At 38.2% G+C, this 27,550-nt stretch overlaps 1 protein-coding gene across 3 annotated transcripts in view; it reads left to right on the top strand.

The window, feature by feature from the left end:
* Positions 1 to 27,550, top strand: part of gpr107 (G protein-coupled receptor 107) — a 103,915-nt gene that overhangs the window by 11,856 nt on the left and 64,509 nt on the right. For 2 of the 3 annotated variants that reach the window (XM_060841500.1, XM_060841502.1), the window contains exons 2-14: positions 915 to 1,037; positions 4,477 to 4,527; positions 5,387 to 5,475; positions 5,564 to 5,742; positions 6,876 to 6,910; positions 7,436 to 7,483; positions 7,587 to 7,697; positions 11,692 to 11,825; positions 13,764 to 13,839; positions 18,530 to 18,603; positions 21,699 to 21,816; positions 23,230 to 23,360; positions 24,413 to 24,456. In XM_060841500.1, the coding sequence (XP_060697483.1) occupies positions 915 to 1,037; positions 4,477 to 4,527; positions 5,387 to 5,475; positions 5,564 to 5,742; positions 6,876 to 6,910; positions 7,436 to 7,483; positions 7,587 to 7,697; positions 11,692 to 11,825; positions 13,764 to 13,839; positions 18,530 to 18,603; positions 21,699 to 21,816; positions 23,230 to 23,360; positions 24,413 to 24,456 (1,213 nt within the window). The remainder of the gene's footprint in view (positions 1 to 914; positions 1,038 to 4,476; positions 4,528 to 5,386; positions 5,476 to 5,563; positions 5,743 to 6,875; positions 6,911 to 7,435; positions 7,484 to 7,586; positions 7,698 to 11,691; positions 11,826 to 13,763; positions 13,840 to 18,529; positions 18,604 to 21,698; positions 21,817 to 23,229; positions 23,361 to 24,412; positions 24,457 to 27,550) is intronic. The other variant, XM_060841501.1, reaches the window with a different exon arrangement.

Raw genomic sequence — 27,550 nt, forward strand, 5'->3', positions numbered from 1 at the left:
AAAATCAAGATTCACCTGGGTCTCCTCCAACATGTTAATTTCAGAAATTCTGAGTTATGGAGTTCCTTATCCCTCTTTTTTTTTCTTTTTTCAGACAATCCCCCAACTCTTGGATATTTTCTGTTTTACTCAATCTTCTAAAGTCTCGATTGAACCTGGGTCCAAAGCTCTCAGTCAGTGCATTTGAGATTTAACTATTTACTGAGTGAATATATTTTAAAAAGAACTAGGAAAGGACATACACCGTGAGTGTAGAAAATGCAGAATAGATTTACTGAGAAAACAGATGTGCAAGTCTTTAAATCCAGGCAGATAAGTAGGTTAAGCTGTATTATTTTTAAAGTGAGATTCTAGGTTTTGAAAGTAGAGGTATAGATCACAAGAGTAAAAGACAAGCCTACATAAGATTGAATAGGGCATGGTTTTGAGCACTTCACTTGAGAAAGATGTATGAAGACTGGAAGTTTGACATTGAAGGGATGAGTTTAGTTATAAGGAGGGACTAGAGCAACTCAGACTATTTTGTTGAAAAAAGGGCAATTTAGATAAGACCTACTAGCTATTCAAAACTGAGAAATTTTCAAAAAAATGAGGAAAGCTATTTCCAATGGTTGGCAACTGGGCACAAGACAGGAGTTTTAAGATCATCATTAAAATGGTGAGAGATGTTATGATATGTAATGCACAGCAAACAACTGGAAGAAGAGTCTCTAATAGCTTTTAAAGATGGATCAATATTTTGAAAAATTAACATGTTTAACGGTAAGGGAAAAGACTAATGGAATCAACTAAGTACCCTGTTTTCTCTCACAACTAGTATAGACTTGATTGGACTAGAACCTGTTGTCTAAATTTAGTCTTCTAATTTTGGCAAATATTGCTGTTGATTACAGAATATTTGTTTCTTTTTACAGGATGATATTAGGCAAAAGATCCATTTAAACACATTTGGTTTCTTCAAGAATGGAAATATGTCCATGGAAATGACCAGTTTGACATCAAAAGGGGTTGACTTCAAAACTGTTGATACCTCTGCAGTAAGTTCAGTATCTATCATCAGGTACTTTTCACTTTCTTGTTATATGGAGGAACCTTGATTATCCGAAGGACATGGGCGATCAGTATTTAGTTCAGTTAATTGAATTCCGGGTAATTGAATTTCAGATAATCAAGGTTCCCCTGTAATGCTTATTGGACAATACATATTTGTGAAGAGGAAAATGATACTTCAGAATCGATTATTTTACCTGCAGTAATGTTTGATTTACTCTGAATAATATACTACTATTACTATGCATGTCTCCTTACAATAGATTCTGGTCTCTTCTATGCTTTGAAGTAGGGAGATGGTATAGTTGCTCCATTAACAGTGCAGTTCAACAATGTTAAACATTGTGATTGTGTCTTCAAAAGGGATGTACATATATTTTGTGGCTAAAGTGATCAAGGAATATTGGGGGAGGGTTGGATTAGATTATTGAGCTAGATGATCAACCATGATCATATTGAATGGTGGAGCAGGCTCAAAGGGTCAATTGGCCTACCCCAACTCCTAGTTAGATTTCTGTATGTACTCCAGCCCTACTATTGACGCAGAGAAGATTGTGAAATTCTGGCATCTCTGTTTGTTGGGTTGCAATAAGGCATCAACAGTAGAAATCTTCATTTGATTGATTATTGCCAGTTGTTCTTGAATCTGAAAAATTAAATTTTTTTTCTGTTTGTCTTTTCTTTGGAATACATATGGCAGATAATGGCTTTGCTGTGAAATGCGCTATTATATCATCCATGATATAGATCCCAGAGGGTCCAATGGTATTATGGCATAGATTTTAGATAAAACAAGCCTGTGCCTTTAAGACACTTGTGTGACACCATGACTTGTGATGTTCCATTGTAAAGAGACTTGCCTTTTCCCTGCATAATGGAATTAGTGTGTGTAATATACAATAGTATTATTAAGCATGGAACCCAGTCTTTGTGTGCAAGTCTGTGATATCATAGCCATGTAGCTAATTAGTAAGACTCTGTCTCAGCAAGAACACAACATTTTTCTCTCTCTTGGCATACCGTCAGAATTTCTTTGTATATCTATTTTCTTTCCGTTTGTGCACCATCTCCATGTCTCTACTCAGTTCCCCAGTCCATCGGTGGAAATATCACTCTTTCCCAGCTATTTTCAGTTCTGGCAAATGGTCACTGGACTTCAAACGATGACTCTGGTTTTCTCTCTGCAGATACTGTCAGACATGCTAAACTTTCTCCACCATTTCATTTTTAGTGTCACTGCCAGTGGGCACTAAGACACTGCTATATTGATAATATTGCTAGAAGTCACTGAGACGACTAAACAATTTTAGAACACTAGAAACCAATGAAAGACTGCTAAATTGACATTGCCATCAGCTCTCACTTTTTGAGACTGTCAAGCCAGCGGTGTCACCAGAGACTGCTGGAAGTCCGCTGTGCTGACATGGTGTCACCTGCGGTAATTTTCATTGTGTTAAATAAAGATAGTTCCATCAGAGAGTGCTGTGAAATTGTAAAGTGACATTCAGCAGGGGCACCCTGACTCTGCTAAACTAATGTAATATCACTGAGAGCACTCAGACTCTGCTAAACTTACATGATGTCACCAGGGTAAGCCCTGACTGTGCTAAACTAATAGTGAGATTACTAAACTAATAGTGTCACCAAAGACCACTGTGAGACTGCTAAACTAATGCAGCGTCACCAGAGAGCGCTGTGAGACTGCTAAACTAATGCAGCGTCACCAGAGAGCATTGTGAGACTGCTAAACTAATGCAGCGTCACCAGAGAGCGCTGTGAGACTGCTAAACTAATGCAGCGTCACCAGAGAGCGCTGTGAGACTGCTTAAACTGGTGCAGTGTCACCAGGGGGCACTCTGACCCTGCTAAAGTAACTGTGCCACCAGTGGCCAGATATTGCAGTGACAGTAAGAAACAAATACGCTTTTGGGGATATGTTTGTATTAATTTTTATTTTAATTATACCATTATTGTTTGCAGAAGTCACTTGCCATACTTTATTCAGTTTTAAAATTTCTTAATTGGAATGGTTATATTTTCTATTTATGCAACACAAGCTATGTAACAGTCCAAATTTACCAGGATGGCTCCAAGACTGTGGGAGTTCAAATTTGATAGAACTAATCAAATTCATAATAGTTTCAATAAGATTAAATAAAGAAAAACAACTTCTAGGGAATGGAAGCGTGAGGAAGCAGAAAACACAGATTTAAAATAGGAGCAAAAGATCTAGAGGTAACGTTAGGAAAATAATTTTTACCTTGCAACTTGTGAGTGGGATGTACTCCCAGAAAGCAATATTGAAACAAATTTAATAGTAGCATTCCAAAGAATCAGATAAATACATTAAGGAGAAAAATATTAGAGGCCTGTGTGAAAACTGAAGTATAGGAGAGCCATACTGTTGGGATGGTTCAACCAAGTAGGCAAAATGGGCTAAATGGTCCTTTGTGCTGTATTAGCCCAAGATCCTATGATTTTATCATTAGTAAGGTGTTCAGAGGAGTGAAAAAAATATACCATAGCTACAGGGCTAGAACATTGTCATAAAACCTATTTCTTATAAGCATTCAGCGGGGTAGACATTAACACTCTCTGCCTCCCTCAATCAGCACCATAGCTGGTTGTATGTGATGTGAATTGTAACCATTCAAGAAGGGACTTATTGCCACATCTCAAGGGCAAATTATGGTTGGGCAGTAAATTCTGGCCTTGCTACTCCAAATGAATTATTTCACAAAAATGTAATGTGACACTAATAGAATAGTTCAGCTTGATAAATTTGAATATCTGCTGGAGTTATCACATGGATTCAAATGAAGAATATCCTGTTTGACATTATCAATAAATGTCTTGAGTTAGTAACCACCTAATTAGGCTTTGAATAAACCTGTATTATTATTTGACCATTGTCAAACCAACTGAAAAGACCTGCATTTAAGATTTTTGTATGCATATAGTGTTTCTGATGTGACAAAAACACGACGGACATAAATTTGTATTTGCAATATTGCTGAATTCCAAATTGTTTAAATTGATTTTCATTAATGTTGGATATCCTTTAAAACTTTGAGATATTCAAGCCTAAGATGAATATTTAATATTAAAAGAAAGATCGCGGTCCTGTTGAGAAAAGAATTTCAGGAGCTCTTTGAGTGTCCTGGCCAGAATGTATCCCTCAGCTACATTAAAACATATCAAGTAGAATCAATCAATTGTTCTGTTTGGCTTTTTGTAGAATATTGCAGTGTGTTAAATGGGCATTTCATTTATTTACAGAATGACATTGTCAATATTTCAAAAGTAATTCATTGTCTGCGAAGCATTTTGCTATGTTCTAAAGTGCCCAAGTCACTATATAAATGCAAGTATTTTTACTTTAAAATCACCCATTAATTTTTTTTCTGTGTTATTCGTTTATCTCAGCTGGGCCTTAGTTTGGACAAAACGAAAAATGATGGCTTCTCATCCTATTTGGTAAGTTGGCTTTTTTTAACATCAGATTTGCAATTCATTTTTTTTCCCATGGAAAGTTTCTCAACAAATCTCAAGTCATGCCCACAATGGTATTTTTTTGCTATGAGATCCATTTGAGCAGGTAACTCAACTTTGGAGGCATCTCAATGTCCACAGATGTACTCTTGACTAGGATTCACTACATATTTAGCTGTAACAGCAGTCTCAAATGGATGTTCCCCTTCCTTAAATCAGGGGCACTGAAACCACTTGCAGCAGCCCATGTGTGGTGTTGACTGACTGTGATTGGCCAGACCAATATAGAAACTGCCTTTAACCACAAAAGTAGTAGTTTAAGGTTTGGAGCTAGAGGCTGGATTCATATACCACAACCTTTTGAATGGGCCACCTTTGAATAAAATGTCTCATGATCAATGCATCATTTCTCTTGCCATTTTAAAAAAAAATATGAATTACCTCTTAAAATGACAATATATTTTCACCCTTGACTCAGAAGGACCCTTCTTAATGATGTCTTTGTGAAAATTTCTAGTCATACCTGGAAGCCTACCCATCCTCTCTCAGGTGATGGTCTGTGAATCAGTCTCGCCTCACCATTTAATATCTAATTGATGTTATTCACACTCTAATCAGCTACACAACCCAGCCAGATTCATGTCTGACTTCTGCATGAATCTCATGTTAGACTCAGTGCAAATGTAGATGAAAAATTTCAGCCTGCATAAACCTGGCCTCCAGATGGAGCGTCTATGTGAATGCAAAGAGAACAGGGATTGCAGTTTATCAAAACTGATTATTCAAATTCAAGAACCCATTTATAAAAGCTGCTTTTTATCCTCCAGTGATTTTATTTTAACAGGAAGAAGATATTGATTTTTGCTTCTTGAAGAAAAAGCCTCCAAATAATATACCTATAACACTTTTCCTTATTGACTTTGGAAAACTTCAGTGAGTAAACATCAAACAAATTCCCATTGGAATCTTCAGCTGATGCTTGTTCCTTCATATTCCACTAATACCTGTTATTGATTCCCAGAGTTAAAGTTCTGACATCTGGAAACAATCAGCCAACAATCAATGTTGGAACTGCAGGAACCCAACCAGTCAAGGATAAAAGCAGCAAGACAGATGTGAAATCACAGAGTGAGTCTAAGAAAGTAGGAGAACTCCAAAAAAAGAATGAAACCATAAAACAGTCTGAGCAAGTGCAAAAGGGTAAGCAGTTTCAGTATATGTTTACTTTGGCTGTTTCAGTAGTGGTTAAACATGGGCAACAGTTAGCAAATACGGGCAAGAAAATTGTTATTAATCATGTCAACCCTATTTAATCACTCACCCAAGCCTGTCACTCACAAGATATGCTCCTGCACTCTGTTAATTACTCTGAGGACATCTGAAAATGAATTAACATGGCTCATCTGTTTGTTTCCTCCATATAAGTTGGGGAATATTGAAAGGTTCAAGTGCCTGCAAGTTTTGTATTAGGATTTCTGAAACTATAGTATTGAAGGTCATTGTATGATGGAGTGCAATTTGTTTGACCAAATATTTTTTCTTTTCTGTTCATGAGTCTTCATACTTTAGACACATGATAGATTGTGAAATTTCAGTGCAGTCATTATCAAAAATAAGGCCTGTAATTTTCAGAGCTAAAGTTTGGTTGTATTTCACATTTTGATTTTATCATAATTCTTAAAATAAAATACATAGGCACATTTAAGGGTATCTGCATCATTGACTGTATGCTGAGAACCATACTATGTTTCAGATTGGAATAATTTGCTCAGTTCTTGGGTTTAACACACCTCTGACATGGAGGACAATATTTCACTTATTCTGTTAGGGTATACCCAGTTAATTAGCAATGAAGCCCACTAAAGAGTGGAACTTCTGTTCAGGTTTTCATACAATGATTGCTCCCAGTTGCTTGAGTACAATGCAGTTTGGTTTTTAGTGCACTATTGAAAGTGGAACATGGGAATAGAGATGGAAGAATAGCAATAAATGTCTCTGGCCAGTTTCTTGTAATTCTTGCTGTTAACCTCAAACTGACAGAGAAGGATGAAATTCATAACAAGTTTGGCTGATGAACATTTTCAGCTACATATTTGATTTAGTAATTAAAAACTCAATATTTAACTTCTGGAACACTGGATTGACACATCTGTGATTTTGCATGATGCCATGGATATCCTGTGGGTTGAATATTACATAAACCAAATTCTCTTTTATTGAAAAGTTGGGCATAAAAATCTTAATCCAGATTTTTGTTTTTAAAAAGCAAAAACTGAAACTGTTCTTTTTACTGACAGAAAATACAAGTGGTAATATTAATTTTCCCTTCACAGCAAAACCAAAATCTGGAAGTGCTGTTGAACCAAAGGTTAGTGAATGTACTTTTTTTTGCTGTATTATTTTTATTCCTTTTGAAATGTAATATAAAACATTTTCTTTTAAGTAAATGATTGGTAGAGGGTTATTATATCTAACCAAGTTCAATGTCTAATTGCAACACAAATTCTGAGTCAAGGACAGTCAAGGAGTCATAGTTGCCTGACACTTCTAACTCACACCATCTCTCAAACAAGGAAGTGGTGGCAAACCTAAGTTATTTTAAGTATCCTAAAGGCAGGCACAGAGAACTTGAGATTTTAAAGTTATGGATTGAGTAAAGCCTTAAAAGATTAAGTGGACAGAGGAGGAGGCGGCAACACAGTAATGGATATGAACATTGATGCTCACTGTCTAGGTTCAGGCAATTTCATTGAACTGTTAGAGAGCAACTGCTGCAATATAAACTCCTTTCAGAGTACTGAAAGTGCCAGGAAAGTCTGATCATGGCAGAGTAAAGATAATCAAATATTACTGTGAAACAAAAAGTACCAAAAAGTAACTTCTTCTCTTTTAGGATGAAACTATTCCACTGCAGAAAAAAAATCTATCCTATTCATTCATGGTAAGTAGGATTTCAAAATTGTTCCTGCATGAGTTAGGTATTATATATACTGACTTACTCTAATTTTTAAATTGTCTAAACAACATGTTTTTCTTTTCTGCAGTTCTCACTTACTATTAACAGTGAAGAGGAGCAGGGACTTTACAGTCTGTACTTTCATAATTGCTACACTGATGAAAAGCCATCTCCGCAGTCTTTCCGGTTTGACATGGATGTGAGTATAAGGAAGTTGTCATTATTTTCTATGGAGCAAGGGAGCTGTTAGAAATATTGATGAAAATCATCAATATTGACTCAGACCAATTTTTTTCAGTATTGTGAAAGCTTTAAATGTGAGTTTGAAACTAAGTTCATTTCTATAACAGATAAATTCTGCAAATATACAGAAGGTCAATGAGAACCTTCTGGTTCTTGTGCCCTAATTGGAAGTGTATGCTGGAAATCAAGCCACACCTTTTCATTAATGGTCACAAATTTACAAATGAGCAATTGAGACACTCAGATGGTTAATTTGCCTGACTTTGCCCGCTGTCTAAGGTAAAAGAAACAGCAGTTTTCATTAATGACCAAGAAAACAAGAGGTATTTATTATCAAGAAACTTCTCCATTTAAAAGTGGAAAAGTAGCTTATTAATAAATGTGCAAACAAACTATACAAGCTTTAAATTTGAACATATGCTTGTTAATTCATAAGTGTAACAGACAAGATGGACAGTTCTACAGAAGCATAGCTGGAGAAGCATGAGTTTAAAAAAAGAACACATTCTGTGGCTAAAGGGTAGATTAGGTGACTTGCTTCAGTTCTTTTGGCTTTTGTCAATTATATCACGTTGTTGACCAAGTGATCCTCCATTTTGTAGTTGATCAAGTAGTCCTAGTTTTCTGCTTGAGATAGAAATGCTTCTTGTCAGAGTCTTTCAATGTGTGTCGTTTCCACTGTCAAAGAAAGAGAGAGAGCTATCTTGAATTGCAGGCTTTTCAGAGGTCTGATTGCAATTGCCTTCCCTCAATTCTATGACAAATTGCAACTTGACTTCAAAGTTGTTGCTAGGTCATTGTCTTTGGGTCAAAAACATTGTCAGCAGCATGTTTCAAAAATATTAAATCCAGCTTCTACAAAAGTCGTATGACTTCGTGTAATGCAAGGATGTCTCGCTGCAATTGTACAGGACTTTGGGGAGATCACAGATGGAGTATTGTGTAGTTTTTGTCTCCTTATCTGAGAAAGTATGTAATTGCTATGGAAAGAGTACAGCAAAGTTTACCAGACTGGTTCCTGGGATTGCAGGACTGATTTATGAAAGGGGAATAAATCAGTTAGGACTATATTCACTTGAGTTAAGAAGAATGAAGGGGGTGGTGGGATCTCACAGAAATATATAAAATTCAAGCAAGACTAGACAGGGTAAAAACAGAAATAAGTGTTCCAAAACCAAGGTAATTGCCTAAGGACACAGGGTAGGCCATTTAGGATTAAGATGAGAAATTTCTTCACCCATAAAGTGATGAGCCTGTGGAATTCTTTGCCACAGAATGCAGTTGAAGCTAAAACATTAAATGTTTTTAAGAAGGCACTAGATGTAGTTCTTAGGGCTAAAAAGTTCAAAAGCCATGAGGAGAAAACAGGAATGGGATTCTGAATTGGATGATCATTATTATATTGACTTGCAGAGCAGACATGAAGGCCCAAAAGTCCTACTGCTGCTGCTCTTTTCTATATATTTTCCTATGCATGAACAAATGAACATCAGTTCAATTTTTTTTGTGTTGCAAAAGAAACCTGTTGATTCTCTGCAGCTCAATAGTGTCTAAATGTCCATTCCCACAGTTTATATTCCCAAGTAAAAATGTGATGAGCTGACATGGTCTAAACTGTTGGAACCTGCTAAAAACGATAACCTGATTTTAGCTTTTAAATGCTGACTATCTTGTGATTTTACAGTATTTTATCTTTTATGTTAGATTTCTAGCATTTATGTTTTTAAGGTTCACATTATTTCTACTTAAGACATTTAAACTTACAATCACTCTTCTGCTGAGAATTCAGAGCAATGGAGGCCACTAGTCTTTTGCCTGAGGCAGCATTATTTGTACGTAACGGCTTTTTTGAATTGCAATGTGCTTTCCTTCTCTATCATTCACACTTGTTGCAACCATCAGTTAACTTTGTGCTGGTTTCCTTTACTAATGTCCCCTGTATTATCTTTTTCTGCTGTGAGTACTTCCAAGGTCATATGTGGCAGCAATTTCAGCAAGTGGAACCCAGTGGGTCAGCATGCATGGAACCTTCCAGGGACTGCATGGCCACACAGCTTAGAGGGAAATTTGTCTTCTTTAGACTTCTGCAATATCAAAAATTTCAGTTATGTGAAACACTTAAAAATAAAAATATGCAACACAAAATCCAAGTAACAAGCTTTGAAGAAAACCTAATTAACAATATTGCATACAGTAAGCATTCATCACAAATCAGATGTTATGTTTTGTCATAAGTGCAATATAATCTTTTTTAAATTACTTACAGTGTGGAAACAGGCCTTCAGCCCAACAAGTCCACACTGACCCGCCAAAGCGCAACCCATTCATACCCCTACAATTACCCCTTCACCTAAAACTACGGGCAGTTTAGCATGGCCAATTCACCTAACCCCCACATCTTTGAATTGTGGGAGGAAACTGGAGCATCCGGAGGAAACCCACACAGACGCAGGAAGAATGTGCAAACTCCACACAGCCAGTTGCCTGAAGTGGGAAATTAACTCAGGTCTCTGGCGCTGTGAGGCAGCAGTGCCACCGTGTCGCCCACAAAATGAACCAAAATTTTAAAATGAGTAGTGCTGCAAAGTTACAACACCTCAAAACAATTGAAGGTTGAATAACCTAACAACAGTAAGCCCTCACATTCCTTGGTTGGGAATTGATCCACCTCTCAACAAGATAATGTGCATTATGTAGATGTTAGGCTCACCTGTGTTGCAACAGACCTATTTGACCTCTAAGACCACAGCGTCACATCAATAATTAAAGCTATCACACCTGAAATCCCCTTCTGCAGTTATCTTGATAGTTAGAAATTCATCTATCTCTCTTTTAAACAGAACAGTTTATCATGGATATAACAGTAGTAAAGAACAAGGTGGAAGGAGCTAAAAGCAGAATGGCTAATGGTTTTAAAGGTGTCTGCAGACATTTTACACTTAAGTTGATAGTGATTAACTAAGTGACCAAGACAGACAGTTTCACAAAGGGTGGGTGAGGTCATTGAGAAAATGGAATGCAAATCTTGTGGCAAATGCCCATTTGCACTCAAATCCGAAGTTGCACTTTGCTGGAAAGGATTTTCAGTGAATTCATGGTGATTTATGACGTGACCTATTAGTCAGAAACTTGGGCTAATTGCCCTGGACTTATTTGCACTGGTCTATTTAGAGCAATTCCCAACAGGTATGTAGGCTGCTGAAATATTGCAAATTACTAAATCAACCAGTGTGTCAAAACACTCCTGCAGACCCAACTTCTTGATCCTAACAGATTTTATGAACTGTTCTGACTGTCTGTCTGTACTCTGATTCTGATAATTGTTCCTTCAGTGTATTAAATAGCAGGAATCACAGATCAATATAATTACTAGTGTCAAAGGAGCCAGGGGATACAATGAGCAGAGCAGTTTTGGGAGGATTGGATGGGAGCTCAATGACAGTCCATTGATCTGAATGGAAGAAATAGGAACGAGAGTGTGTCATTTGATGAAAACAGGACTCTAGTAGTGTTTCTTCAGTTTGTGATGACAAGGGTTCTGACTATGCTGGAACTGCATCTTGTACTAAGCCTCTCTACTCGCCTCTCTTACGGTACAAAGCTGCAAGCAAGAGAGCAGGTTCCCATTGTGGCTTACAAGAAAGATAGGCATGTAGTTTAAAAGACAGTCAGTGGAATGTTGCTAACTGACCATTTAAAAAAAGGCCTGGAAATTTACAAAGGAAGCAGTGCATCTCTTTTGGGCTTGTTTCATTGAAGGACTTCAGTTCACCAACTCTTCAATGGAAAATTTATTGCTGCAATAATTTTTTCACCAGAAAGGCCAGCTTAGGCATTGGAAATTTAGACTGTTGAGGAGTTTCAACACTATGTCTTAAATAATTTTGTTTGAAGAAGCAAACGAAAATGATTTTGCTCTCTAACTTCTGATCAGTGTAATTTTCTTTCAGATTACAATTGTGGAACAGAATCCTGGCAGTTATTTATCTGCAGGAGAGATCCCACTCCCCAAACTCTATATTTCTATGGCTTTCTTCTTCTTTCTAGCTGGAATTTTCTGGGTTTATATCCTCCGGAAGCGCAGGTACTGTGAAAGTACTTTTTTTATCCTGGGGTGCAATGTGCAAATGCATGTGAATTTTACAGAGCTGCATCTACTGCTGTATGATTTCATAGATGCCAGCTATGTAAAACATTTCTGATTAAATTTTTCTATTAAATTTTATACATGTTTCGTAAGTTATTCTGTTTTGAAATTTACCCAAGTATCTTGTTCGATATTTTTATTTAATGTACAAGGGTTTCCTACACACTGTAGGTGTTGATTGTAATGTGTTGCTGGGTAGAGAGGAGGTGTGTTTGCAGTTCTTATGTAAATATGAATAGATTTGTGGAATACAATCTCAAAACGTGATATACATCCTGCAATAAAAACAGAATCTGACTTCCTTGGTTACTCTTAGCCAGTGGACCTGCTGATTTATCTGTAATTATGGTGTTATTGCTGGGTTTATCTAGAATACTTATAGCATCAAGTTATAAAAATAATCTGATCTTAAACTAGATTATATATGTTTTAACATGTATTTTTAATAGTTCATCAGTTCAAATTGCCTCCATTATTCCCATTGCCAGTAGCAGACTTTAATTGCAACAACTTCGTTCTGTTGTGATGTGGCTCTAGGTGCTTTATCAGTGTACCTTTGATGGTTTTCACAATTCAAGTGTTATATAGCACAATAAATTCCTGTCTACAATTCGTTGAATTACAAGAGATTATGCCAAGTTAATAATTGTATTTTCTTGAAATTAGTTGTTAAGTTCATAAAGGTGCCTGGATCTCAGGACTGGTAGTTTTATGTGCAAAATAGAACATACGAATTTAAGTCTCAGTCACAGAATTGTTTCTGTAAAGGAGGCCACTTGGCCATCATTCTTGCCCTGGTTCAATTACTTAGTGTCAATCTCCTGCCGTTTCCCCATATCCATGCACACAATTTCAATTCAAGTGATCATGATTCGTTCCAGAGCTATAAATACATTTCACCAAGATTTCTAATTCAGATTTGGAGATGCCGGTGTTGGACTGGGGTGTACAAAGTTAAAAATCACAACGCCAGGTTATAGTCCAAACAGGTTTAATTGGAAGCACTAGCTTTCGGAGCGCCGCTCCTTTAGGTGGTTGTGAGCGGTGCTCCAAAAGCTAGTGCTTCCAATTAAACCTGTTTGGACTATAACCTGGTGTTGTGATTTTTTTAACTTCTAATTCAAACATTGCAATTCCATTCAATTAGCTTAGCATGTTGCTCGTCTGCATTTCATTAATATTGTGAAACATATTTTATGGCTCCATGATAACTCACTAGTTAAATACATTGTGGTTCTTTGCTAAATCACACTGAACAGCAGGTTTGAACACTGGACCCTTATTCTAATTTGTTTTGCATTTTTACCAATAAGGATGCTGTAGTCTTGAGTGAAGTAGAAGAAAGCTCAATTAGGATTTTCATTGCTGGCTACAAACTTTTGATTGCTGCAGCATGGTGGTAGTGATTAGATTAGGCTTGGCTCTGATGGCCCCTTGTTTGAATAACGCAACAAAACACGTTGTCTAGATCTGCCAAGGAAAAGTGGTTTAGGTTTTAGAAGAAGGTTTGTACCAGTCAAATACTTTTGCAAAGAATTAGGATCTTTGTTTCTTGAAAAGAGCAAAGGGAATAAATAACAAAAGGAGAAAAACATTCCGAGTGAAATACATTGCCAAGGTAAGGGCATTTTTTTCCACTGGTATATAAATGTGAAGCCGTGGTAGGTCAGAAATCTGTAGTAGTCAGACAGTATTTTGAAGTCATGGCATGTATAAATTAATTCAGAATTCATCAATTTTTTTGCTTGTTACATACAATCTGATATCCAGGCAAACTGAAACTGTAAAGATTGAGGTTTGACGTTATAACCACATCATGCAACAAAATGGGAAATATGATCAACATATTTACTACTTGCATTCTTTTCTTCTTAGCAGTGATGTGTTTAAGATCCATTGGCTGATGGGGGCGCTTGCATTCACCAAATCCTTGTCTCTTGTTTTCCATGCTGTAAGTGACCCGAGTTATCATTTCTTACATCTTTATTCCAAGAACAATGATTACAACATCTTGTAACAAAATCAGTGTGTGTATTGTTTAAGATCTGCCGATGTAATAACATCTGTGTAGTTCATGAGTAACACTGATATTTTTCTGTTATTGTGACAATAGTATCTTGTAATGTGGAGCCTTGCATCTAGGCAGTCTCTTTGATTTTGCTTGCAATGATTTAGTTCTCCTTGGGAGAATCCATTTTCCAGTGGGTTTTACTGCTTGTACTGAGAGCCAAGTGATTTGGGATTTGATTGCCTTTTGGTTTTCAGGCTGGAAAACATACCAGGATCCAAGGAACAGGAAATTTGACATTTCAGGCATAAGCCCTTCTTCAGGAAGCCCTGATGAAGGGCTTATGCCCGAAACGTCAAATTTCCTGTTCCTTGGATGCTGCCTGACCTGCTGCGCTTTAACCAGCAACACATTTTCAGCTCTGATCTCCTCCAGCATTTGCAGACCTCACTTTTTCCTGGAAAATATACCTGAAAGGAAGGCTACATGAAGGATGGTGTATCCCTCACCTTGTAGATCAAATCTGCTACTCATACGTAACCAACAAGGGCCCCCAGAAACGTCAGTTCTTGTATGGATCAGGGACCGTCCTACCACAAATTTGTTTTGTTTTTGTTGATGATTTGGTCCTGGTTTACTAAGCAAAGGAACCTCAAGATTTTGCGTCCGCGCTGATTGATGATCTATGATTCTGCAGTCTGTTGATCAAAGACTGTCAATTCACCAGAACATTTCAAAGCCCAAGTGGGCCATTCACCTTTAACCCCATGCCAGGACATGTTTACATCACACATTGACTTACTGTAGTCAAGGTCTCATACAGAACTTGGTAAGTATCACCTGGGGGCAGCAAATCCAATACTGTAAACACCGTTTCATTCATGCTGACTGACCCACTTGCAGAGTACTACTGGCTCAAAGGCTGCTGCACAAACATGGTTATATATCCACCTCCAGGAAGTCATGAGGATCATCTCTGGGAAACTGTGACCAATACAGCTTGAATGGCTTCCTGTGTTGGCACACATTTAATCTGATGTCAGCAAGAGAAGCATCCCCTCAAAGGAACCATCAGCTGACTGCTAGGAAAGCGCTCCCAATGCCAAAAGTCCTCAATACAGAAAAACACATCACCTATGCATCCATCTGGAACATGTTAGAACACATTCAATACCTTACAAACTGATGACAACCCTACCTTTTGATAACACACCACCTGATTCTCTACAAACATCATGAAATGCAACCTTGTAAATGACAGGTCTTAGCTTCTCAAGAATAGGCAAAGGAAGATGGGCCACTTGTTCCATGTGGAACATGAGGAACAGCTCAAATTGTGACTGCGACCATCCATGCCAGATCATTGCACTGAGAGATCCATTCTTGGTGGCATCACAGCCACTTGCACTATGTCACATAAAGCCATTGAATGAATTGTTAATCTCCACATTGACCAATATCTCTGTTTCTCCAGTCATAGAAATAATAAAGGAACATAAACTGACAAGTTCTTAGTCTTAATCATGAGGAGGTGGAAGGAGCTTAATGACTTCGAAGTAAGTTGCCTCCTTGGAAGGAATACATGACAACCACAGTCTACCTGTTGCACAGTAGTGATTGAATGATGTTATTTCACAGTCTTCTCTGTTGGGAAATAACAGTCATGAAAAGCTTTTAAAAAATACAGGGGGAGATAGATTTAAAATTGGTATTTAGATCCTTTCTGCTTGCTTAGTGACTTATCCATTGCCATGCTGGACTGTATTGCTTATGTTTTAAAGACCCAAATGTGATCTGTATAGAGTTTGTGGATCTCAGCCTGAGCTATAGTTGTTAACATCATCAGATACTGCCGGTAATTTTGTAGCTGTTTTCATAAGATGTCTGGATAAGATTCTGTTCCTGACTTGCTGAGAGCTTGGACTTCTGATTTGCTGCTCAGGTAGCCATTCCCCAATACCTGGCTAGCAGAAGATGTTGAGAACTGTCTAAGTTTGTCCTCATCTCATCTCTCCCTTCCTGATGAGCATGGAGTGCTGCACTCAATTCTTTCACATTGATGGAGCTGACTGGAAGTGAGTTTATAATATAGGTTCGTAAATTTGTTTACACTGATTGTCAGTACTCTATATGCTTGAATCTCCTAAATTAATGTATAACTTTTTACTTCCTGATGAAGGGCTTATGCCCGAAACGTCAAATTTCCTATTCCTTGGATGCTGCCTGACCTGCTGTGCTTTAACCAGCAACACATTTTCAACTGTGATCTCCAGCATCTGCAGACCTCATTTTTTACTAGAAACACAGTAGTCCATTAAACCCCTCAAGTTTGTTCAGCCATTCATTATGACCATAGCTGATAAGTAAGCTCAAAATCTTAATTCCACCCTCCCCCATATCTCTTGATCCCTTTAGCAACAAGAGCTATGTCTATCTACTTGAGAACACACCATGTTTTGACTTCAACCACTTTCTGTGGTAATGAAATCCACAGGCTCATCATCCTCTGGGTAAGGAAATTTCTCCTCATCTCATTCTTAAAATTATTTTTTAAAATTTTCATATTTTTAATTAACTTGCTATTAAAGAAAATAATTGCACACTTGCACCAAGAAGGCCATTTCATTTAAATTTGGGATGGTACAATTCTTCATTCCTGTTTAGCTGCAATATATTGGTTTCCAGGCTCCTGTCTTGAATCAGGAAAATGTGCGCTGAAATACATGTCATAGTTCCAGACTCTTAAAATGTATTGTGTGAAGCTGCACCATCTAATCCATGTTATATTCATTTCGAGTTTTCTTTTCCAGAATCTTACGTGGGTTTTGAGACTGATACAGCTGGTCATTTAAATGTGACATAAACTAAATTGGTTGTATTCTGTTAAAGAGGGAATCAAAAAAATAATTCTAATGGGGAAAGAGGGGGAATTACTGTAGCTTTTGTTTAAAATCATGAAATAAAAAGAATTTTCCTTGGTTCCATTGTAATAAATGTATGAAGATCAATTAAAATGTAGCATAAGTGTTACACAACCTGAGAGTTCTACCTTTTTGTACAGCGTTCTCATTCTGAACTGCTCAGCATTTAATCCCCTTGTGCTCAGAAATGCTTAACTGCCCCATCATCAAGCTGATGTAGCATTGTTGTCATTAAATACTTTTCAAAATATTGTTATGAGTGATGATTGCCAGTATTGCCTACAACATCATAATTAGCTTCCTGTTAACCATTTCTTTGGGGCTTCTGGTTGAAGCTAAATGTTATGGCAGTGTTAGCTCATTCCTTGTTTGCGCTATGATCCCCTGATAGACGGTTTCATGATTTTTGGTATGAAGGTATGCTCAGTTTTGATTTAAAAAGCTGTAGCTGACTAATGAGATTGTTTGTTTGGATCCTGTTTTCTGATTCTTGAACATTTTTGTGTTTGTAACTCCTGTTGCACCCTTTGCTACCAAAAATGCTATTTAATGTAAATAATGCAAATTCCATATCTCAAACATTGCACTCATTCAAAATCTTGGGGATTCCTGCGTAATGCTGCTGACAGACATGAGAACTCCATATCTGTTGGGGTACCAGTTGGTGTCTGTCAAAATCAAAGGCGCGTAAACAATGTAAAATTGGGGAGAGCAGCAATCACAAATCACACATTTGTGTTTGAGCATCTATTTCCGTGATACTAATATGGTGAGAGAATAGGTGGAATTTGTTGGAAATTGAGAAAAAGAGAAGAAACTTTGAATGCCATTTGTCCATGTTGGATCACTGGGAAAGAGCACCATTAATTTTACACAGGGTTACAGCATCTTTTCCAGCTGAACTGCAATACTTAGATCTGAAGACTGGTTACTGCAGGTATCTTAAATTAACAGGAATCAACATATCTGTATACATTCATTGCAAAAAAAAAATTCATGAGCTCTCTGTATTGAGACAAGTTTGACTTGATTATTTGCCTTCATTGTCATCAATACCAAAGAGATTTTAAAAAGCTGTAACTAATGAGATTACTTTGTTGCTGCTGATATATGCTATGTTTGATGATGGTGTATGCAAGGATATAGGCTTAGTTCAAGGTATTTCTTGTGGGACAGTGGTAGTGTCCCTACCTCTGAGCCAGGAGCTGTGGGTTCCAGCAAGCTTCACACGCTCCAGAAGTGTATCGTAAAGTGTCTGAACAAGTTGATTGTGATAATCTCGTTAAGCAATTATAGTCAGCACTGCCCATTCAGTTGAAGTTTCATAAACCTAAAAAATAGAAATCTCATCCTCATTAATGACTTTTAATAATGTAGCCCATCCTTTATTTAATCCCTGCAAAACTATTTTTGGATTTTCAACACTTATTATAAAGCAGTATTCAAGAATTTTGCAACTTAATAGTAGATCTGGGCTTAGATATTATGTAGGGAAAAGTATTCTGCTGTTATTTCTTGTAGCCAGCTCTCAAACGTAACAATGGAGGGCTGAGACCTCTGACCTCCTCCAGGAGTGCCAATGTGCAAAAGTGATTGGAGAGACAGGCTGTGCGAAGAGATTCCACAGAAATCGTCCATAAAAAAAAGTTTGTTCTTCCCTATGTCATCATTCAAGTGACATTAATGCCCCTTGTTCTTTACTCTTCCAACAGATTGATTATCACTTTATATCAACTCAGGGTTATCCCATTGAAGGTTGGGCTGTGGTATACTACATAACTCACTTGTAAGTAGATTTTGACATTGTTCTTTCACTTTTGAAACGTGTTTCTGAAATCAATTCCTAAAAACTACAAAAAAAGAAAAGGAATAATTGAAGGATCATAGCAATTCACAAACTATCATACCCTGTGCAAAGATAGTCACGAACAGTGGAATACAGGTCTAAGCTTACAAATGCACTATATTTTATAGCTCTGCTTCTCTAGAATGGAGTATGTCAAGTCAGAGGTGAATGGAATTGTTGGCTCGCAGGGCCATTTCAAGATGCCATGACCCGAAATTGTTCATGCACTCCTCTTGAGTCAAATTTTGGAGAGACTTTGACTGAACCATGGGAGCTGATCCTGCTGACTTGACTCTCTCACTTACCAGGGAAATCTAAATGAGAAAACATTTCTATAAAACTATGTTAAGTTTTATTCATCATTCCGATTATCCACAAATTGCTCAATACAAAAATATATCTTGATGAAGGGTAGAATAATTAATGCAATGTACCCTGGATAATTATCACATGATCCTAAACCCCAAAGAAACGTATGCATTGAGTAATCATGCTTAATATTGCAAAATCAAAATACTGGAAATGCACGACAAGTCCTACAGCAGAAAGGTAAACGTTTCATGTGTAGACCTTTTATCAAAATTGTCCTGATGAGTTCTGACAGAAGTCTAATTGTTTATCTTTCTTGGTACTGACATGCCCATTGTGTGTTTCTGGAATTTCCTGTTTTCATTTCAGGTTTAGCATTTGTCTATTTTTGTATGGCCTCAGGCAGTTAGTTCTATATGCTAAAACTGCTGAGAATGTTGTGCATTACGTACCTGTCACAAGGATGCAGTTAAGTAGTGTGTCAAGGTGTTTCAAGAGATATGTGCAACAGCAAGAAGAATGCTATAGTTTCACTGTTTGCCAGCGCAAGGATAAACAGTGGACGTGATCTAATTGGATTTCCAGAAGGCCTTTGGCAAGGTGCTGCATAGGAGGCTGCTACATAAGATAAGAGCCCATGGTGCTAGGGACAAGCTGCTGGCATGGATAGAGGATTACCTGATTGACAGAAGGCCCAAAGTGGGGATAGAGAGATCTTAGGATACCAGCCAATGACTAGTTGAGTTCTGCAAGAGTCCATTAATATTCTGGATGAAAGTACTGAGGGTATTGTAACTAAGTTTGCAGATGAGGCAAAGGTAGATGGAGGGGCAGGTCATGTTGAGGAAGCAACAAGGCTGCAGAAGGACTTGGACAAGCTAGGAGAATGGGCAAAGAAGTAGCAGATGGCATATCTTGTGGGAAAGTGTGAGGTTATGCACTTTGAGTTAGAAGAAGAGGCATATACCAGTTTTTTAAATGGGGAAAGACTTGGAAACTGAAGCACAAAGGTTCTAATTCAGAATTCTCTTAAGGCTAATGTGTAGGTTTAGTTGTAGTAAGGAAGGCAAATAGAATGTCAGCATTCATTTCGAGATGACCAGAATAGAAGAGCAGAAATGTACTGCTGAGGCTGTGACAGACTCTGGTCAGACTGCACTTTTAATATATTGAGCAGTCTTGGACCCTAGGAAAGGTGTGCTGGTGTTGGAGTGTGTCAAGAGGAGGTTTACAGGATTGATCCTGGGGGATGAAGGGCTTGTCAGATAAGGAGCAGATGAGAATTCTGGCTGTGGAGGAGGCCAAGTCAATGAGTGTATTTAAGACAGTGATAGGTTCTTGTCCATGAAGAGAATCAAGAGTTATGGGGAAAAGGCGCGATAATGGGGTTGAGAAACATATCAACCACGATTGAAAAGTGGAGCAGACGTGATGGGCTGAATGGCCTCATCCTGCTCCTATATCGTATTGTCTTACGGTCTTTTGGTAAACATTTCAAATTTTTTATAGAAGAAAACTTGATTAAATTTAAAGTAAGAACTTGTGTCCTATTAAAGACATGGCAGGTGTGCTTAGTCACTTGTGCTGCACAGCCTGCTGAATGTGGGAAATCTTAGATGCTCCTTGCAGGCTGAATGACTATTCTGCAGTCGGGTTTTCAGCTGTGCTTTGGAGTTTGAGCTTTGACTGGAGGCACAGCACTGCATCATGAGGCTAAGAGTTGCATGGAAAGGTGCTAGGTAACAAATTGAAAAGCAGGACTTCAGAGTTTGATAATCTCTGAATTACTCCCATGGTGCCACAGTCTAGCGAGTACAGAAATAGGCAGTTAGAGGAAATGAATGTGTGGTTGAAGAGTTAGTACAGGAGGAAAGAATTTAGATCTGGGATTACTGTGTCTGAGTCTGAGGATGGTGGGACCCCTGAATCACAACAGGACCAACATCCTTGTAGGGTATTTGGTAGTGCTGTTGATGGTTTAAGTATCGTTATCAGTCTAATCTTCGAACTATAAGCGTTGTGCTCAGGACATCCATTTAGCAATATAATGATTTAGAAAGAAACATAACAACACTGGTTCCTGTTATAAATATGCCGAACCTTCTGCTTAGACTGTACTGTGTAGATTTTCCTCTGTATTTTTCCGTATCATCAGCTTCTGTTGCTCTTAAGCTATTCCCACCAGAAATAGTGGGCACAATGAACAGGAGACAGAATTACCTGGAAATAGACTTGCATATATTTTTTGTAGGCAATTTTAGAGGGTGTAATTGTGGAGGTGAGAGTGCAGATAATTTGCTCTCCCTTTCTGCATGTCACTGGAAAACTGCAATGCAGATACTAGGCTTTGAATCTTTAAGCTCAGCAATTTCAAGTTGGCATTTTGCGAACCATTCAACTTGATTACTGAAATGCTTGAATCATTTTGTCAGCACGATAAAGCTCCATATGAATGCAAGTGTTTTTAATCATGGTTAAGTATTCACCACATCCTATTCAATAAGAGACTGGTTCATTGTCAGCAACCAAGTACTCCATTTGGTAGCTATCTTCTGGAAGTCAAATAGTTAGCCCTCTGGATATCCAATTAAATAAAAAGCATCATGTATTTTGCAATGACGGCTGTAACACTCACTGACTCAGTTATATCAGGGAAATATTTTTGCCATTGACTGCCCTTGAATCCTCTTCTTTCCTAATGATGTATGCTTATTTTTTTTTGCAAGGTTGAAAGGTGCTCTGTTGTTCATTACAATTTCACTAATCGGAACTGGCTGGGCCTTCGTTAAACACATCCTGTCTGACAAAGACAAGAAAATCTTTATGATAGTTATTCCACTCCAGGTAAAGAACAGTGCAGCTGCCTATTGTCCTTCTGCAATGCATCTGTAATTTATCTGCATGTAAATTTTTTCTTTACTTATTTTGCTATGAAAGTCTGAAAAAAAAGAATGAGATTCTTTATCTCAGATGTGGGCTTTTAAAAATCTTGATACAAACTTCATGGGTGAAGCTTGGTATTTTCAGAGAGAAAGCTTGAAAGATCAACATCCATTGTATGGGATGCAATATTTAAAATGAATAGAAGAAGAATTAGTAGAGGAGGAAAGATCAGCATTGAATGATACATTCATGTGTTGGCATTTAAGTTTACTCATCCCTTGAAGCTGATGGATGGTGATGTAGTGTATTTGTAGTCTGTTGTGCATTATTTGATGCTGATACCACCTCAGTTTTGTCTACCTGATTAAGATGTAGAGAATTGTTGGCATCCATGTATGCTTCTTGATGGAGTCTTTGATAATGTGCTTGAGAGTGCCTTTAGTAATTACAGCAAGAACTACATTGACAGATGCAATAAGATGTAGTTAATTTTGCCCTCCCAGTGAGAGAGGGGTACCTTAGCATGGGGGAGAAAAAGGATATTCTGAAGGATGTGAGAATTTGAAGAGAAAATAAGTTACGCGCGAAAAGTAGTGGGAACGGTTTTGTTTTAAGCCATGCACTTTAATTGCTGGAATAAGAAATAGTAGTGCTGGAGAACCTCAGCAGATCTGGCAGCATCTGTGAAGTGAGAAACCAAGCTTATGTTTCAAGTTCAATAAGACCCTTCTTTGGAATGGGATGGGCTGGAAAATTATGGTTTTTATGCTGGTGACAAAGAGAGAGAGAGTGAGTGAAACAAATGGGTCCAATTGTATATGCATCTTTGGGAGTTTGTGACAAACACACATGCATACGCACGCACACATACATGCACTTGATGACACCATCAGTGCTGCTTACTTCTCTCATCTGGGATTGGACAAATTAATTAGTTTTTGCTGCCAATTTCAATCCTCCTGTGACAATACCCTGGCCCATCTGTGACTCTTCCCTTTCTTGACTTGTGTTTCTGGGGGTGCAATGACCACCAATATCCAATATCTCTCACTGACCCAGTAGAGGGTGCTTTGAGATCTCAAGTGTGGTCTTGTATCATGAGTACGAAACCACGTTTTGTCTATACTGTACCTGACCAGGGAGTGCTTTTGCTTTTATAAAATTTACCAAGGATGCAATTTTTTTCTTCTTCTCCCCCATTTTCTCAATTGCCCCAGCCCAAAAGAATAAACAATCCAAACCCAATTGCTTTCTGCAGCTGAATTAAATATATGCAGGTGGTGACTTGTTGCCAAGTTATAGGATATGTGGTGAGGAGAGAAACATTTTACCCTGTTGCAAAAGTTTGTTAGTAAATCTGGTTTTGTTCACTAGGTCCTTGCTAATGTCGCTTACATCATTATTGAATCGACAGAAGAAGGAACGACAGAATATGGACTGTGGAAAGAGATCCTCTTTCTTGTTGACCTCCTTTGTTGTGGTGCCATCCTATTCCCTGTTGTGTGGTAAGTGTGGCAATGGCTTAATCCTGATTATTTTGAGTTAGGTCATTTGACTGGTGGACATGATGAATTATGCCTTGGCTGAGCTAGGAAATGTCAAAGTGCCAACTGACCCTTCCGGACTACCCATCTATGGGATCTATTGGAAAATATAGCCCCTAGAATATTTTGAGTTGTCATTGTAGGAAAATCAACAATTCAACTAATTCAAGTCAAGATAACTTCTTCTACTAATATGTTAAAGCTCAAGTACAGCCAAGAAACTGAAATGCAGCTCAGTTTCTTTCTTGTGCTCTCATTAGCCTATGTTCCACTTGGTCTTCACAGACCTTCTTTTCCTGAACAGTATAAGTTTGCATGGGAACAAACCTTTGGTATTTTTCTGAAGGATGCATTCTTCGTATACAAATTAAGACGTCAAGAGTCAGGAACACTGGAAGGTTTAACCAAGACAGTATCTGGCATCCACACCCAGTGGCATGGTCAACGATGAAGATGTGGACCATAGCCAACCTTATTAGTACCCAGACCCGCACTGATCTAAGCTTCCCAAAGCAGACAATTGTTGTGTATTCAAGATGGATGCTAACATTCCTTAAGCCTGTGGGAGTACCAGACAGTCACTCTGCATTGGTGGTGTGTCTGATAATTGCATGTCAGACACAGCACACATTGATATGTCTGCAGTTCCCCCAAACAAAAGTTGACAGACTGATTGAAAGAAAATTTGCTTTGCTCTTCTCCCTGTCCACTTCCTTAAACAAAACATAGGCACAAATGATGCAACATTGATGAATTTATGGGAGAGTCCTTCAGAACTCACCGTCAATAATGTGGGATTGTGTCACTTAATTGTTGGTTTTTAATGTATACAAACTGATGTAGTCATTAGATTAATCTTAACATGTAGCTTACATTATCTTAGTAAAAATCACAAGTACTTAAAATAGAAGTCTATTGATTTAATTAAATTTGTCCATTGACTTAAATTGACACTGCAGCATTTTTCACAAGCTTAAGTACACTCTAATTGTTGTTCATCTTTCCACTCACAGGTCAATTAGACATTTGCAAGAAGCATCAGCTACAGATGGAAAAGGTAAGGAGTTATCTCGAGCTCTGATGTTTGCTGTGTCAGCAGTTTTAAACAGAACACTAGCTGCGTGCAGCCAAAAACTGGACAATGCAGAAGATGTACTTGTGTTAAGTAGTCCAGTGTGTCTTTGGAAAACCTGCACCTAGTGAACATGGGGTCTTCACTTGCTTATCACTAAAACTATGAACCACTTGGAAAATTAACATGTTTTTAAAAAATTACAGTGCATCTATCAGTGCAGAATTACCGTCTAAAAAGATTGTTAAATATAAGACAGAAAATAAAACTGCTAGCTGAGAATTAAGTGTGAGATAGAAAATCTAGCCTAATGTCTTATTCAAACCAGTCTAAGTGATTGCAGTGATTTTAAAACTGAAACAGTGTAAGGTGTATGAAACAATAAGTTTCATGCATTGTCGGTAGAAGAACACAGATGACAGGTTTTACAGTGTTTCTCTCTTAAAATAAAATCTCTGCTCTTATTGCTGGACTGGATTAGATCAGCATCCACTCCCTTCCATGACCTTGTATTTGCAGTCATTCTTCAAAATGAAACCAGGACAATGCAGGTCAGGTGTTTGAAATTATTGCAGCAGACCCTGATCGTGTTCTCGTTTGACATCGATCAATGGACCTGTCAGCAGAGATCATGGTTATCAATTATAGTCAAGAATCTTATGCTCCTCTCCCTTCTGCTCACCCTTCAAAAAACATGCTACATCAGTCATTCTTCATTGAAACTGTTCACCAAATCTGAAACTCTGTTTGGCATGGTCAGTATTTCACACAATAAACTTGATAAAATGTTAAACATTAAAAGCTGAAACCTGACTGTGTTCCTCCACTGACAATGCATACAACTTACTGTTTCTCACACTCTGCACTGTTTGTTTTAAAATCACTGCAATCTTGAAAATGGGTTTGAGTAAAATACCATGCTAGACATTCTATCTTCCACTTATTTCTCAGCTACTAGCTTTTTTCAAGCCTCTGAGGAACAGTTAACATATTGGACTTCCTTGCAAACAATTCTTCAGCAACATTTGAGGAAGCATGAGACGTAGCTACTCAACAAACCTATCATTCATGGCCACCTAAAAGGAGAGAGAGAAAATAAAAGTTGAGACTTTGGTTTTTGTAGTTTTCTTCTGCAGTGCTGTGATTTAAGACCATAAGTCATAGGAGTGGAAGTAAGGCCATCGAGTCCACTCCTCCATTTAATCATCGCTGATGGGCATTTCAGCTCCACTTACTCGCATTCTCCCCGTAGCCCTTAAGTCTTGTGACATCAAGAATTTATTAATCTCTGCCTTGGAGACATTTAGCATCCCGGCCTCCACTGCACTCCATGGCAATGAATTCCACAGGCTCACCACTCTCTGGCTGAAGAAATGTCTCCACATTTCTGTTCTGAATTGACCCCCTCTAATTTTAAGGCTGTGCCCACGGGTCCTAGTCTCCTCACCTAACGGAAACAATTTCCTAGCGTTCACCCTTTCCAATCCATGTATTATCTTGTAAGTTTCTATTAAGTCTCCCCTTAATCTTCTAAACTCCAATGAGTACAATCCCAGGATCCTCAGCCGTTCCTCGTATGTTAGACCTACCATTCCAGGGATCATCCATGTGAATCTCAGCTGGGCACGCTCCAGTGCAAGTATGTCCCTCCTGAGATGTGGGGCCCAAAACTGGACACAGTATTCCAAATGGGGCCTAACCAGAGCTTTATGAAGTCTGAGTAGCACGACGGTGCTTTTATATTCCAACCCTCATGAGATAAATGACAACATTGCATTTGCTTTCTTAATCACAGAATCAACTTGCATGTTTACCTTTAGAAAATCCTCGATTAGCGCTCCCAGGTCCCTTTGTACTTTGGCTTTATGAATTTTCTCACCGTTTAGAAAGTAGTCCATGTTTGTATTCTTTTTTTCCAAAGTGCAAGACCTCGCATTTGCTCACATTGAACTTCATCAGCCATTTCCTGGATCACTCTCCCAAACTGTCTAGATCCTTCTGCAGCCTCCCCACTTCCTCAGTACTACCTGCCAGTCCACCTATCTTCGTATCATCGGCAAACTTCGCTAGAATGTCCCCAGTCTCTTCATCCAGATCATTAATATATAATGTGAACAGCTGTGGTCCCAACACTGAACCCTGTGGGACACCGCTTGTTACTGACTGCCATTCCAAAAAAGAACCTCTTATCCCAACTCTCTGCCTTCTGTCAGACAGCCAATCCTCAATCCATGCCAGTAGCTCATGGACACCAGGGACCCTCACCTTGCTCAGCAGCCTCCTGTGTGGCACCTTTATTAAAGGCCTTTTGGGAATCTAGATATACCACATCCACTGGATTTCCCTGGTCTAACCTACTTGTCACCTCTTCAAAGAATTCTAGCAGGTTTGTCCGGCACGACCTCCCCTTACTAAATCCATGTTGACTTGTTCTAATCCAACCCTGCTTTTCCAAGAATTTAGAAACCTCATCCTTAACGATGAATTCTAGAATTTTACCAAAAACTGAGGTTAGGCTGATTGGCCCATAAGTTTCCATCTTTTGTCTTGATCCTTTCTTGAACAATGGGGTTACAACAGCGGTCTTCCAATCATCCGGGACTTTCCCTGACTCCAGTGACTTTTGAAAGATCTCAGCTGATGTCTCCGCTATTTCCTCAGCCACCTCCCTCAGAACTCTAGGATGTAGCCCATCGGGGCCAGGAGATTTGTCAATTTTATGACCTTTTAGCTTTTTTAGCACTATCTCTTTTGTAATGGCAACCATACTCAACTCAGCCCCCTGACTCCGTTTAATTGTTGGGATATTACTCATGTCTTCCACTGTGAAGATTGACGCAAAGTACTTATTAAGTTCTCCTGCTATTTCCTTATCTCCAATCACTAGGCTTCCAGCATCAGTTTGAAGTGGCCCAGTGTCTACTTCTGCCTGTCGTTTGTTTCTTATGTATTGAAAGAAACTTTTACTATCATTTCTAATATTACTGGCTAGCTTACCTTCAGATTTGATCCTCTCCTTCCTTATTTCTCGCTTTATTATCCTCTGTTTGTTTTTGTAGCCTTCCCAGTCTTCTGATTT

Source organism: Hemiscyllium ocellatum, chromosome 21, assembly GCF_020745735.1.
Source record: "Hemiscyllium ocellatum isolate sHemOce1 chromosome 21, sHemOce1.pat.X.cur, whole genome shotgun sequence".
NCBI lineage: Eukaryota > Metazoa > Chordata > Chondrichthyes > Orectolobiformes > Hemiscylliidae > Hemiscyllium > Hemiscyllium ocellatum.